Source organism: Procambarus clarkii, chromosome 56 (assembly GCF_040958095.1).
Source record: "Procambarus clarkii isolate CNS0578487 chromosome 56, FALCON_Pclarkii_2.0, whole genome shotgun sequence".
Classification (NCBI taxonomy): Eukaryota; Metazoa; Arthropoda; class Malacostraca; order Decapoda; family Cambaridae; genus Procambarus; species Procambarus clarkii.
In genome coordinates this window covers 11,376,377-11,392,052 of record NC_091205.1, presented here as the reverse complement: position 1 = coordinate 11,392,052, position 15,676 = coordinate 11,376,377, and the positions used below count along the sequence as shown (strand labels likewise).

At 50.7% G+C, this 15,676-nt stretch overlaps 1 protein-coding gene across 1 annotated transcript in view; it reads left to right on the top strand.

Moving 5' to 3' along the window:
* LOC138353166 (transient receptor potential cation channel subfamily M member-like 2) overlaps positions 1 to 15,676 on the top strand; it is a 176,785-nt gene that overhangs the window by 70,653 nt on the left and 90,456 nt on the right. Inside the window, exon 3 of the mRNA XM_069306033.1 lies at positions 4,302 to 4,400. Within this exon, the coding sequence (XP_069162134.1) occupies positions 4,302 to 4,400 (99 nt within the window). The remainder of the gene's footprint in view (positions 1 to 4,301; positions 4,401 to 15,676) is intronic.

Sequence of the window (15,676 nt, the reverse complement as noted above, 5' to 3'; positions counted from 1 at the left end):
GGATTTGTTTTTTGGCTCTGTGTATCTTTGGCAGGCGATATAGATGTGGGATGGTTAACTGGAAGGCCATGAAGATATCCTATGAAGAAGATAACTGTAACAACATCAGTCTCAAGAGTAAGTATATTAGAAAATGATTCTCTAAATAAAATAAAATTATGAGTATATAAATAAACTAAATAAAAACTCTCCTTCCGGGAATCAGTAAAAACGAATTTGGGGACAATTTTCCTGCCCGAAGAAGACCATCAAGATGGCTGAATTGAGCAAGGGATTTACTGAATTGCAGCTGAATTTACACAATGTTGTGTATTGATAGGTAGAAAAGTCTCGATGTAACAATATACAACAAGTAGTTCACCACTGGTGAGATGCAATATGTCGCCCTCTGTGTTTGGCTCACGTGAATGATACGCGTCCCGGATTATCTACGCTTCATGTTCAGCTAAGCTGACATTCCTCTTGTTATAAATTTTCAATTTATTTATTTACTCCACGGAATATACATTTAATTTTAGTTAACCGTTAAAAAATATCGTATCAACTAACAAGTTAATTCTTGACTAGTTAAATTTAAACATATAACCCCTCAAGCTTGTGATAAGTTTATTAGTTGGAGAAAATTATCTTTTATAGTTCCCTTACTAATTAAATAAATTAATAGTAAAATCCATCATAATTAACTTAACCAATAAATCAATAAACAATTAAAATAAAATCTCACTGGTAAATTTCCCACAGCAACACTCCTGGCAAGCACGTACACAACACTCCGGGCAAGCACGTACACAACACTCCGGGCAAGCACGTACACAACACTCCGGGCAAGCACGTACACAACACTCCGGGCAAGCACGTACACAACACTCCGGGCAAGCACGTACACAACACTCCGGGCAAGCACGTACACAACACTCCGGGCAAGCACGTACACAACACTCCGGGCAAGCACGTACACAACACTCCGGGCAAGCACGTACACAACACTCCGGGCAAGCACGTACACAACACTCCGGGCAAGCACGTACACAACACTCCGGACAAGCACGTACACAACACTCCGGGCAAGCACGTACACAACACTCCGGGCAAGCACGTACACAACACTCCGGGCAAGCACGTACACAACACTCCGGGCAAGCACGTACACAACACTCCTGGCAAGCACGTACACAAAATCAATACCTTGGAGTGTGGATAGATTCTAAAATGACATACAATAAACAAATTTAATATTTGAAAGAGAAACCAAAATCACGACTGAATATAATGAGAGCAATCACATTGCCCCATCTAGGACCCCCTGATAAGAATTTGTAAACACAGATTCTGTAAACTCATTCTTAACTTTCTGTAAACACAGATAGTTAAGAATGATTCACTTACACGCCGTTCATTGCTTGGTTGATTATGCAGCGCTTGCCTTACCCACTCTTTTTCCTGGTCAGTGGGCAAAGGTTGAGGTTATTCAGAACGATGCAGTGCGATTTATGACGGGACTCCAAAATGGACTAAAATACTAAACGGAGACTTGAGATGAAACTAACATCGGTTTAAATAAGGGTAAAAGGGATTGCTTCCTGCATGCCGACCAAGATATTGAATATATCAAGAATAAGTTCACTTAAAGATAAAATCAATGGAACACTAACGACAGAAGAGCTTTTAATAGCAACAAGTGGACCCATTGTGTAATAATCACTGTCAATACAATCGAGATCACAAATACAGTCACTGAGAGGGGGTGTTAATGATATTCCTGCAGACTTTGTTATGCAAGCCCCTTGGGAATCCCTGTCAGCAGAATTTATGATTGTGATCTCGAGGGAAAAAAGTATCAGACTAATCCTTATCTGATATGTAACATTGCACAGTAGCAAACTTGGCATCTGACAGCTTCAAATGCTTTACTGGTGATTACAAAACCAGCAAAGACAACCATTTCTAGAATTGCCATTGTAAAATTGCAACAAGAACAGTTACGTGGCTACATCCATCTGACCTTAAATGTTATAGCAATAATGTAGACACTCAAACGTCAAAGTCGCCAAATACATACCAGCTGGGTGTAAAGTCGTGTAGGAATAATAGGAATGATATCTCAGATATCATTCCTATACCTGCTGCAATACCAATTTGCAAAGCTGCAATACCTGCAACCAAGAAGAGGTATGTAGACATTTACGTACCACACAGTCTCGCATAGATTAAGAAAAAATAAGACACAAAGCAATGCAGATGTACAGTGTCCTCAACACAGCAGTTGAAGTATTCAACCAAATACGAACAACTTATTTTGCTGGAAATGAACTAAAGAACAGAATTGCACCTACATTGCATCAAACTTAAATACCCATGTGCAAGGGAAATGGACTTAAATGTTCCAGAAAAAGAGAAAAGTCAGCATTATGAAGAACTGCCAGACACCGCTGGAACATTATCTAACACAGCAAAGAGCTAAAAACCAAATAAGATTTCCACTGAGATTAATCAGTGCAGTTATTAAACACAACAGTGATAATGACTGTGTGATCTCTATGTAGTGTTGTGTACTCATCTTATTGTAACCGTCTAGCAAGCTGTTTTTGCAGAGAATGACCTAGGTGTTGGGTCCCGCCTCTCAACTCTTAATCGACTAGGATATAGGTTCCAGGAACGGCAGTCCCCATGGCGCAGTGGTAAAGCACTCGTCTGGCGCTTTTTCCTGGATTCGTATCCTGGCCGAGGAGGATTGACTGGAAGTCCTTAATTGTAGCCTTGGTTCACCCAGAAGTGAATAGGTAACTGGTTGTTAAACGATTTGGCGGGTCGTATTCCAGGAAAAATTAGTATTAAGGATCTACCCGAAACGCTACGCGTGCAAGCGGCTTCACAAGAACGTAAGAACTCTTGCATATATAAATAAGTAAAAATATTGTACTATCATATCTACATAAAACTATGTATATGAAATCTGCTTATACCACTTCACTTCTTATCATCTTGCATTTGTTTGTCCTGACTCAGGAAACTCAGCGTTTAGTTATCAAGAGTGGCTGAGGTTACCACAGGCTCCATGACGTAGCCGCACCCACCTGGAAACAAACACATGTATCTAGGTTCTTAGAAGCACATATTTGCGATTATGTCATTTCTAACAATCAATAAAATATAAACTTAAACGTACTCTTGATCGGTTTGAATCACAACTTAGTCATGTTAAGAGCTAGAGATCTTGCCTATTAACCATATATTTTAAAAAAAATTAAGGTTATCTGTCTTGTACCTGATGGCTCGTGATCCCCCATGCTCCGTCAGTCGCCTCAAACGTCTGTTAGGACGTTGTTGCAACTCCGCTGTTATTCCTGGGATGTTAAAAAGTACACCTGACTCCTAGTAACAGGTCACCTGTCCTGTCAAAAGGACACCTGACTCCTGTAACAGGACACCTGTCCTGTTAAATGGACACCTGGCTCCTGTTTACAGGACACCTGACTCCTGTTAACGGGACACTTGACTCCTGTTAAAACGACACCAGCCTTCTGTTAACAGAACACCTATCTTATCTTAGCAGGGTAAGAGCTCTATTTTTCTGCAGCTCCTAATATCTCATTTTAAGCGCTGATCTTGAGAGCTCATATTAAAAGCTGATCTTAAGAGCATACTTTAAAAGCTGAAATTAAGAGCTGATCTTAAGAGTTGGTCTTAAGTGTTCAACTTAATAGTTCATCTTAAGTGCCTGTTAAGTGCCTTTAACAGTCTCCGTGGCGTAGTGGTAAGACGCTCGCCTGGCGTGCCGTGAGTTCTTCGTCCAGGGTTCGTATCCTGGTCGGGGAGGATTTACTGGGTGCAAATCCTTAACTGTAACCTCTATTTAACCCAACAGTAAAATGGGTACATGGTTGTTAAACTATTCTTCGTGGGGGTCGTATTCCAGGGAACATAGGATTAAGTAACGCTACGCGTATTAGTGGCTGTACAAGTATGTAACAACTCTTGTATATATATAAATAGATAAAAATATAAAAATCTTAAACGCTAATCTTAAGATCCTATCTTCAGATCCCTTCTTAAGAGCTAATCTCAAGAGCTCACCATAAGAGTTTATCTTAAGAACTCATCATAAGTGCTCTTAACATATGCCTTAATTGGTCATCTTAGGAGTTAATTTTAGTAATTCATCTTAAGTGCTATATTAAGAATATATCTTAATATCTGATGTTAAAAGATGATCTTAAAAGATCATGTTATATCTTACGATCTCATCTTAAGAGCTCTCCTTAAGAGGTGATGATAAGACCTACCATACTCCCCCTGGACAGGAAGATTAGCCCGGAGCAGGAACGACCCTCCAAAGACGAACAAACTGATGACTATCCCGCCTTCGTCCTGAAGCATTTCTGCCGCAAGGAGTGTATTAGGTGAGTCTTAATTATCCCAGGTGTCTCTCAAGTGTCCCAGGTGAGTCTCAAGTGTCCCAGGTGAGTCTTAAGTGTCCCAGGTGAGTCTCAAGTGTCCCAGGTGAGTCTTAAGTGTCCCAGGTGAGTCTCAAGTGTCCCAGGTGAGTCTTAAGTGTCCCAGGTGAGTCTTACTTATCCCAGGTGTCTGTCAAGTGTCCCAGGTGAGTCTTACTTATCCCAGGTGTCTCAAGTGTCCCAGGTGAGTCTTACTTACCACAGGTGTCTCTCAAGTGTCCCAGGTGAGTCTTACTTATCCCAGGTGTCTCAAGTGTCCCAGGTGAGTCTTACTTATCCCAGGTGTCTCTCAAGTGTCCCAGGTGAGTCTCAAGTGTCCCAGGTAAGTCTTAAGTGTCCCAGGTGAGTCTTACTTATCCCAGGTGTATCTCAAGTGTCCCAGGTGAGTCTTACTTATCCCAGGTGTATCTCAAGTGTCCCAGGTGAGTCTTACTTACCACAGGTGTCTCTCAAGTGTCCCAGGTGAGTCTTACTTATCCCAGGTGTCTTTCAAGTGTCCCAAGTGGGTCTTACTTATCCCAGGTGTATCTCAAGTGTCCCAGGTGACTCAAGTGTTCTAGGTGAATCTCAAGTGTCCCAGGTGTGTCTTACTTATCCCAGGTGTCTCTCAAGTATTCCAGGTGAGTCATACTTATCCCAGGTGTCTCTCAAGTGTCTCAGGTGAGTCTCAAATGTCTCAGATGAGTCTTAATTATCCCAGGTGTCTCAAGTGTCTCGGATGAGTGTCAGGCCTCCCAGATGAGTCTTAATCATCCTTGATTAGTCAGGAACATCTTAGACGAGTCATAATCCTTGATGAGTCTTAAGCATGTTATTTGAGACTTAAGCACCTCAGGTAAGCCTTGAGTCTCATGTGTGACTCAAGTGTAAACTTGAGTCTAACCTGGCAGCTTAGTCTCAAATGTTCTGTGTTATTCTCAAAATTCCCAAATGATTCTTGTGCATCTCTGGTGAGTCTGAAGCATCTCAGGTGTGTTTCAAGCATCCCAGGTGAGTCTTGAGTATCCTCGTAAGTCTCAAGACTACTAGGTGAGTCTCAAGCCTCTCAGCTGAGGTCCAAGCCTTCCACTTGAATTTTAAACCTGTCAGGTAAGTCTTAAGACTTCCAAGAGTTTCATGCATTTACGATGAGCCAGTTCACCCTAGTAAGTATAAGCTTTCAAGATGAGTCTTTATCCTTCAAGGCGACTTTTATTCCTCCCAAGTGATTCTTATTTCTCCCAGGTGAGTCTGACGATTCTCAGATAATTCTCAAGTTTCTCAAAATGATTCTGCCATATTCTGGCCGTCTTACCACACTCTTCACCAGCAAACCTAACCCACAATGTCTTTCACGATCTTATATTCCACCATGGCCTTCACCAGCTTACTAATCCACCGTGGCCTTCACCGGCTTACTAATCCACCATGGCCTTCACCAGCTTACTAATCCACCATGGCCTTCATCAGCTTACTAATCCACTGTGGCCTTCACCAGCTTACTAATCCACCGTGGCCTTCACCGGCTTACTAATCCACCATGGCCTTCACCAGCTTACTAATCCACCATGGCCTTCATCAGCTTACTAATCCACTGTGGCCTTCACCAGCTTACTAATCCACCATGGCCTTCATCAGCTTACTAATCCACTGTGGCCTTCACCGGCTTACTAATCCACTGTGGCCTTCACCGGCTTACTAATCCACTGTGGCCTTCACCGGCTTACTAATCCACTGTGGCCTTCACCGGCTTACTAATCCACCGTGGCCTTCACCGGCTTACTAATCCACTGTGGCCTTCACCGGTTTACTAATCCACCGTGGCCTTCACCGGCTTACTAATCCACTGTGGCCTTCACCGGCTTACTAATCCACCGTGGCCTTCACCGGCTTACTAATCCACCGTGGCCTTCACCGGCTTACTAATCCACTGTGGCCTTCATCAGCTTACTAATCCACTGTGGCCTTCACCGGCTTACTAATCCACTGTGGCCTTCACCAGCTTACTAATCCACCATGGCCTTCACCAGCTTACTAATCCACAGTGGCCTTCACCGGCTTACTAATCCACCATGGCCTTCACCAGCTTACTAATCCACTGTGGCCTTCACCAGCTTACTAATCCACTGTGGCCTTCACCGGCTTACTAATCCACCATGGCCTTCACCAGCTTACTAATCCACTGTGGCCTTCACCGGCTTACTAATCCACCATGGCCTTCACCAGCTTACTAATCCACTGTGGCCTTCACCAGCTTACTAATCCACCATGGCCTTCACCAGCTTACTAATCCACTGTGGCCTTCACCGGCTTACTAATCCACCATGGCCTTCACCAGCTTACTAATCCACTGTGGCCTTCACCGGCTTACTAATCCACCGTGCCCTTCACCGGCTTACTAATCCACTGTGGCCTTCACCGGCTTACTAATCCACTGTGGCCTTCACCGGCTTACTAATCCACCATGGCCTTCACCAGCTTACTAATCCACTGTGGCCTTCACCGGCTTACTAATCCACCGTGGCCTTCACCGGCTTACTAATCCACTGTGGCCTTCACCGGCTTACTAATCCACCGTGGCCTTCACCGGCTTACTAATCCACTGTGGCCTTCACCGGCTTACTAATCCACTGTGGCCTTCACCGGCTTACTAATCCACCGTGGCCTTCACCGGCTTACTAATCCACCGTGGCCTTCACCGGCTTACTAATCCACTGTGGCCTTCACCGGCTTACTAATCCACTGTGGCCTTCACCTGCTTACTAATCCACCGTGGCCTTCACCGGCTTACTAATCCACCGTGGCCTTCACCGGCTTACTAATCCACTGTGGCCTTCACCGGCTTACTAATCCACCGTGGCCTTCAGCAGCTCACAAATCCACTATGGCTTCCACTACCTTTATAATACGCAATGGGGTTAACTGTCTTCATAATCTTACTAATCCACCGAGATCAATCACTATGATTCTTATCTTTAGGTTATCTTGAGATGATTTCGGGGCTTTTTAGTGTCCCCGCGGTCCGGTCCTCGACCAGGCCTGCACCCCCAGGAAGCAGCCCGTGACAGCTGACTAACACCCAGGTACCTATTTTACTGCTAGGTAACAGGGGCATAGGGTGAAAGAAACTCTACCCAGTGTTTCTCGCCGGCGCCTGGGATCGAACCCAGGACCACAGGATCACAAGTCCAGCGTGCTGTCCGCTCGGTTGACCGGCTCCCCAATAATAATACTTATGATGATACACTTATCATAGGTATTAACACCCAAGGTATTTATCCTCACTATGGTGGGAGGCAGACATGAGAAGACTGGGCCTCACTGTGGTGGGGGGCAGACATGAGAAGACTGGGCATCACTGTGGTGGTGGGACAGACATGAGAAGACTGGGCCTCACTGTGGTGGGGGGCAGACATGAGAAGACTGGGCCTCACTGTGGTGGGGGGCAGACATGAGAAGACTGGGCCTCACTGTGGTGGTGGGACAGACATGAGAAGACTGGGCCTCACTGTGGTGGTGGGACAGACATGAGAAGACTGGGCCTCACTGTGGTGGGACAGACAAGAGAAGACTGGGCCTCACTGTGGTGGGACAGACATGAGAAGACTGGGCCTCAATATGGTGGGACAGACATGAGAAGACTGGGCCTCACTATGGTGGGACAGACAAGAGAAGACTGGGCCTCACTGTGGTGGGACAGACATGAGAAGACTGGGCCTCACTGTGGTGGGGGGCAGACATGAGAAGACTGGGCCTCACTATGGTGGGACAGACATGAGAAGACTGGGCCTCACTGTGGCGGGACAGACAAGAGAAGACTGGGCCTCACTGTGGTGGGAGGCAGACATGAGAAGACTGGGCCTCACTGTGGTGGGGGGCAGACATGAGAAGACTGGGCCTCACTATGGTGGGGGGCAGACATGAGAAGACTGGGCCTCACTATGGTGGGGGGCAGACATGAGAAGACTGGGCCTCATGGCGGTGGGACAGACATGAGAAGACTGGGCCTCACTGTGGTGGGACAGACATGAGAAGAATGGGCCTCACTGTGGTGGGGGGCAGACATGAGAAGACTGGGCCTCACTGTGGCGGGACAGACATGAGAAGACTGGGCCTCACTATGGTGGGAGGCAGACATGAGAAGACTGGGCCTCACTGTGGTGGGACAGACATGAGAAGACTGGGCCTCACTATGGTGGGGGGCAGACATGAGAAGACTGGGCTTCACTGTGGTGGGACAGACATGAGAAGACTGGGCCTCACTGTGGTGGGGGGCAGACATGAGAAGACTGGGCCTCACTGTGGCGGGACAGATATGAGAAGACTGGGCCTCACTATGGTGGGAGGCAGACATGAGAAGACTGGGCCTCACTATGGTGGGACAGACATGAGAAGACTGGGCCTCACTATGGTGGGGGGCAGACATGAGAAGACTGGGCCTCACTATGGTGGGGGGCAGACATGAGAAGATTGGGCCTCACTATGGTGTGGGCAGACATGAGAAGACTGGGCCTCACTGTGGTGGGAGGCAGACATGAGAAGACTGAGCCTCACTGTGGTGGGACAGACATGAGAAGACTGGGCCTCACTATGGTGGGGGGGCAGACATGAGAAGACTGGGCCTCACTATGGTGGGGGACAGACATGAGAAGACTAGGCCTCACTATAGTGTGGGCAGACATGAGAAGACTGGGCCTCACTATGGTGGGACAGACATGAGAAGACTGGGCCTCACTATGGTGGGGGGCAGACATGAGAAGACTGGGCCTCACTATGGTGGGGGGCAGACATGAGAAGATTGGGCCTCACTATGGTGTGGGCAGACATGAGAAGACTGGGCCTCACTGTGGTGGGAGGCAGACATGAGAAGACTGAGCCTCACTGTGGTGGGACAGACATGAGAAGACTGGGCCTCACTATGGTGGGGGGGGCAGACATGAGAAGACTGGGCCTCACTATGGTGGGGGACAGACATGAGAAGACTAGGCCTCACTATAGTGTGGGCAGACATGAGAAGACTGGGCCTCACTATGGTGGGACAGACATGAGAAGACTGGGCCTCACTATGGTGGGACAGACATGAGATGACTGGGCCTCACTATGGTGGGGGGCAGACATGAGAAGACTGGACCTCACTATGGTGGTGCAGACATGAGAGGACTGGGCCTCACTATGGTGGGGCAGACATGAGAAGACTGGGCCTCACTATGGTGGGGCAGACATGAGAAGACTGGACCTCACTATGGTGGGGGGCAGACATGAGAAGACTGGACCTCACTATGGTGGGACAGACATGAGAAGACTGGGCCTCACTATGGTGGGAGGCAGACATGAGAAGACTGGGCCTCACTATGGTGGGGGGCAGACATGAGAAGACCGGACCTCACTATGGTGGGACAGACATGAGAAGACTGGGCCTCACTATGGTGGGAGGCAGACATGAGAAGACTGGGCCTCACTATGGTGGGGGGCAGACATGAGAAGACTGGACCTCACTATGGTGGGACAGACATGAGAAGACTGGGCCTCACTATGGTGGGACAGACATGAGAAGACTGGGCCTCACTATGGTGGGAGGCAGACATGAGAAGACTGGGCCTCACTATGGTGGGGGGCAGACATGAGAAGACTGGGCCTCACTATGGTGGGACAGACATGAGAAGACTGGGCCTCACTATGGTGGGGGGCAGACATGAGAAGACTGGACCTCACTATAATGGGAGGCAGACATGAGAAGACTGGGCCTCACTATGGTGGGGGGCAGACATGAGAAGACTGGGCCTCACTATAGTGGGGGGCAGACATGAGAAGACTGGACCTCACTATGGTGGGGCAGACATGAGAAGACTGAACCTCACTATGGTGGGGGGCAGACATGAGAAGACTGGGCCTCACTATGGTGGGGGGCAGACATGAGAAGACTGGACCTCACTATGGTAGGGGGCAGACATGAGAAGACTGGGCCTCACTATGGTGGGGGGCAGACATGAGAAGACTGGACCTCACTATGGTGGGGCAGACATGAGAAGACTGGACCTCACTATGGTGGGAGGCAGACATGAGAAGACTGGGCCTCACTATGGTGGGAGGCAGACATGAGAAGACTGGGCCTCACTATGGTGGGGGGCAGACATGAGAAGACTGGGCCTCACTATGGTGGGGGGCAGACATGAGAAGACTGGGCCTCACTATGGTGGGGGGCAGACATGAGAAGACTGGACCTCACTATGGTGGGAGGCAGACATGAGAAGACTGGGCCTCACTATGGTGGGGGGCAGACATGAGAAGACTGGGCCTCACTTTGGTGGGGGGCAGACATGAGAAGACTGGACCTCACTATGGTGGGGCAGACATGAGAAGACTGGACCTCACTATGGTGGGGGGCAGACATGAGAAGACTGGACCTCACTATGGTGTGGGGGGCAGACATGAGAAGACTGGGCCTCACTATGGTGGGGGGCAGACATGAGAAGACTGGGCCTCACTATGGTGGGAGGCAGACATGAGAAGACTGGGCCTCACTATGGTGGGGGGCAGACATGAGAAGACTGGGCCTCACTATGGTGGGGCAGAAATGAGAAGACTGGGCCTCACTATGGGGGGGGGGGGGCAGACATGAGAAGACTGGGCCTCACTATGGTGGGAGGCAGACATGAGAAGACTGGACCTCACTATGGTGGGGCAGACATGAGAAGACTGGTCCTCACTATGTTGGGGGGGGGGCAGACATGAGAAGACTGGGCCTCCCTATGGTGGGGCAGACATGAGAAGACTGGGCCTCACTATGGTGGGGCAGACATGAGGCGACTGGGCCTCACTATGGTGGGACAGACATGAGAAGACTGGGCCTCACTATGGTGGGGCAGACATGAGAAGACTGGACCTCACTATGGTGGGGCAGACATGAGATGACTGGGCCTCACTATGGTGGGGGGCAGACATGAGACGACTGGGCCTCACTATGGTGGGGCAGACATGAGAAGATTGGGCCTCACTATGGTGGGGCAGACATGAGAAGACTGGACCTCACTATGGTGGGGCAGACATGAAAAGACTGGGCTTCACTATGGTGGGACAGACATGAGAAGACTGGGCCTCACTGTGGTGGGACAGACATGAGAAGACTGGGCCTCACTGTGGTTGGGGGCAGACATGAGAAGACTGGGCCTCACTGTGGCGGGACAGACAAGAGAAGACTGGGCCTCACTGTGGTGGGAGGCAGACATGAGAAGACTGGGCCTCACTGTGGTGGGAGGCAGACATGAGAAGACTGGGCCTCACTGTGGTGGGACAGACATGAGAAGACTGGGCCTCACTATGGTGGGGGGCAGACATGAGAAGACTGGGCCTCACTATGGTGGGGGGCAGACATGAGAAGACTGGGCCTCATGGCGGTGGGACAGACATGAGAAGACTGGGCCTCACTGTGGTGGGACAGACATGAGAAGACTGGGCCTCACTGTGGTGGGGGGCAGACATGAGAAGACTGGGCCTCACTGTGGCGGGACAGACATGAGAAGACTGGGCCTCACTATGGTGGGAGGCAGACATGAGAAGACTGGGCCTCACTGTGGTGGGACAGACTTGAGAAGACTGGGCCTCACTATGGTGGGGGGCAGACATGAGAAGACTGGACCTCACTATGGTGGGAGGCAGACATGAGAAGACTGGGCCTCACTATGGTGGGGGGCAGACATGAGAAGACTGGGCCTCACTTTGGTGGGGGGCAGACATGAGAAGACTGGACCTCACTACGGTGGGGCAGACATGAGAAGACTGGACCTCACTATGGTGGGGGGCAGACATGAGAAGACTGGACCTCACTATGGTGGGGGGCAGACATGAGAAGACTGGGCCTCACTATGGTGGGGGGCAGACATGAGAAGACTGGGCCTCACTATGGTGGGAGGCAGACATGAGAAGACTGGGCCTCACTATGGTGGGGGGCAGACATGAGAAGACTGGGCCTCACTATGGTGGGGCAGAAATGAGAAGACTGGGCCTCACTATGGTGGGGGGCAGACATGAGAAGACTGGGCCTCACTATGGTGGGAGGCAGACATGAGAAGACTGGACCTCACTAAGGTGGGGCAGACATGAGAAGACTGGGCCTCACTATGGTGGTAGGCAGACATGAGAAGACTGGGCCTCACTATGGTGGGGCAGACATGAGACGACTGGGCCTCACTATGGTGGGGCAGACATGAGAAGACTGGGCCTCACTATGGTGGGGCAGACATGAGAAGACTGGACCTCACTATGGTGGGGCAGACATGAGAAGACTGGACCTCACTATGGTGGGGCAGACATGAGAAGACTGGGCCTCACTATTGTGGGACAGACATGAGAAGACTGGGCCTCACTATTGTGGGACAGACATGAGAAGACTGGGCCTCACTGTGGTGGGACAGACATGAGAAGACTGGGCCTCACTGTGGCGGGACAGACAAGAGAAGACTGGGCCTCACTGTGGTGGGAGGCAGACATGAGAATACTGGGCCTCACTGTGGTGGGAGGCAGACATGAGAAGACTGGCCTCACTGTGGTGGGACAGACATGAGAAGACTGGCCTCACTGTGGTGGGACAGACATGAGAAGACTGGGCCTCATGGCGGTGGGACAGACATGAGAAGACTGGGCCTCACTGTGGTGGGGCAGACATGAGAAGACTGGGCCTCACTGTGGTGGGGGGCAGACATGAGAAGACTGGGCCTCACTGTGGTGGGACAGACATGAGAAGACTGGGCCTCACTATGGTGGGAGGCAGACATGAGAAGACTGGGCCTCACTGTGGTGGGACAGACTTGAGAAGACTGGGCCTCACTATGGTGGGGGGCAGACATGAGAAGACTGGACCTCACTATGGTGGGAGGCAGACATGAGAAGACTGGGCCTCACTATGGTGGGGGGCAGACATGAGAAGACTGGGCCTCACTTTGGTGGGGGGCAGACATGAGAAGACTGGACCTCACTATGGTGGGGCAGACATGAGAAGACTGGACCTCACTATGGTGGGGGGCAGACATGAGAAGACTGGACCTCACTATGGTGGGGGTCAGACATGAGAAGACTGGGCCTCACTATGGTGGGGGGCAGACATGAGAAGACTGGGCCTCACTATGGTGGGAGGCAGACATGAGAAGACTGGGCCTCACTATGGTGGGGGGCAGACATGAGAAGACTGGGCCTCACTATGGTGGGGCAGAAATGAGAAGACTGGGCCTCACTATGGTGGGGGGCAGACATGAGAAGACTGGGCCTCACTATGGTGGGAGGCAGACATGAGAAGACTGGACCTCACTAAGGTGGGGCAGACATGAGAAGACTGGGCCTCACTATGGTGGTAGGCAGACATGAGAAGACTGGGCCTCACTATGGTGGGGCAGACATGAGAAGACTGGGCCTCACTATGGTGGGGCAGACATGAGACGACTGGGCCTCACTATGGTGGGGCAGACATGAGAAGACTGGGCCTCACTATGGTGGGGCAGACATGAGAAGACTGGACCTCACTATGGTGGGGCAGACATGAGAAGACTGGGCCTCACTATGGTGGGGGGCAGACATGAGACGACTGGGCCTCACTATGGTGGGGCAGACATGAGAAGATTGGGCCTCACTATGGTGGGGCAGACATGAGAAGACTGGACCTCACTATGGTGGGGCAGACATGAGAAGACTGGGCCTCACTATGGTGGGACAGACATGAGAAGACTGGGCCTCACTGTGGTGGGACAGACATGAGAAGACTGGGCCTCACTGTGGTGGGGGGCAGACATGAGAAGACTGGGCCTCACTGTGGCGGGACAGACAAGAGAAGACTGGGCCTCACTGTGGTGGGAGGCAGACATGAGAAGACTGGGCCTCACTGTGGTGGGGGGCAGACATGAGAAGACTGGACCTCACTATGGTGGGAGGCAGACATGAGAAGACTGGGCCTCACTATGGTGGGGGGCAGACATGAGAAGACTGGGCCTCACTTTGGTGGGGGGCAGACATGAGAAGACTGGGCCTCACTATGGTGGGGCAGAAATGAGAAGACTGGGCCTCACTATGGGGGGGGCAGACATGAGAAGACTGGGCCTCACTATGGTGGGAGGCAGACATGAGAAGACTGGACCTCACTATGGTGGGAGGCAGACATGAGAAGACTGGGCCTCACTATGGTGGGGGGCAGACATGAGAAGACTGGGCCTCACTTTGGTGGGGGGCAGACATGAGAAGACTGGACCTCACTATGGTGGGGCAGACATGAGAAGACTGGACCTCACTATGGTGTGGGGGGCAGACATGAGAAGACTGGGCCTCACTATGGTGGGGGGCAGACATGAGAAGACTGGACCTCACTATGGTGGGAGGCAGACATGAGAAGACTGGGCCTCACTATGGTGGGGGGCAGACATGAGAAGACTGGGCCTCACTTTGGTGGGGGGCAGACATGAGAAGACTGGACCTCACTATGGTGGGGCAGACATGAGAAGACTGGACCTCACTATGGTGTGGGGGGCAGACATGAGAAGACTGGGCCTCACTATGGTGGGGGGCAGACATGAGAAGACTGGGCCTCACTATGGTGGGAGGCAGACATGAGAAGACTGGGCCTCACTATGGTGGGGGGCAGACATGAGAAGACTGGGCCTCACTATGGTGGGGCAGAAATGAGAAGACTGGGCCTCACTATGGGGGGGGGGGCAGACATGAGAAGACTGGGCCTCACTATGGTGGGAGGCAGACATGAGAAGACTGGACCTCACTATGGTGGGGCAGACATGAGAAGACTGGTCCTCACTATGGGGGGGGGGCAGACATGAGAAGACTGGGCCTCACTATGGTGGGGCAGACATGAGAAGACTGGGCCTCACTATGGTGGGGCAGACATGAGGCGACTGGGCCTCACTATGGTGGGGCAGACATGAGAAGACTGGGCCTCACTATGGTGGGGCAGACATGAGAAGACTGGACCTCACTATGGTGGGGCAGACATGAGATGACTGGGCCTCACTATGGTGGGGGGCAGACATGAGACGACTGGGCCTCACTATGGTGGGGCAGACATGAGAAGATTGGGCCTCACTATGGTGGGGCAGACATGAGAAGACTGGACCTCACTATGGTGGGGCAGACATGAAAAGACTGGGCTTCACTATGGTGGGACAGACATGAGAAGACTGGGCCTCACTGTGGTGGGACAGACATGAGAAGACTGGGCCTCACTGTGGTTGGGGGCAGACATGAGAAGACTG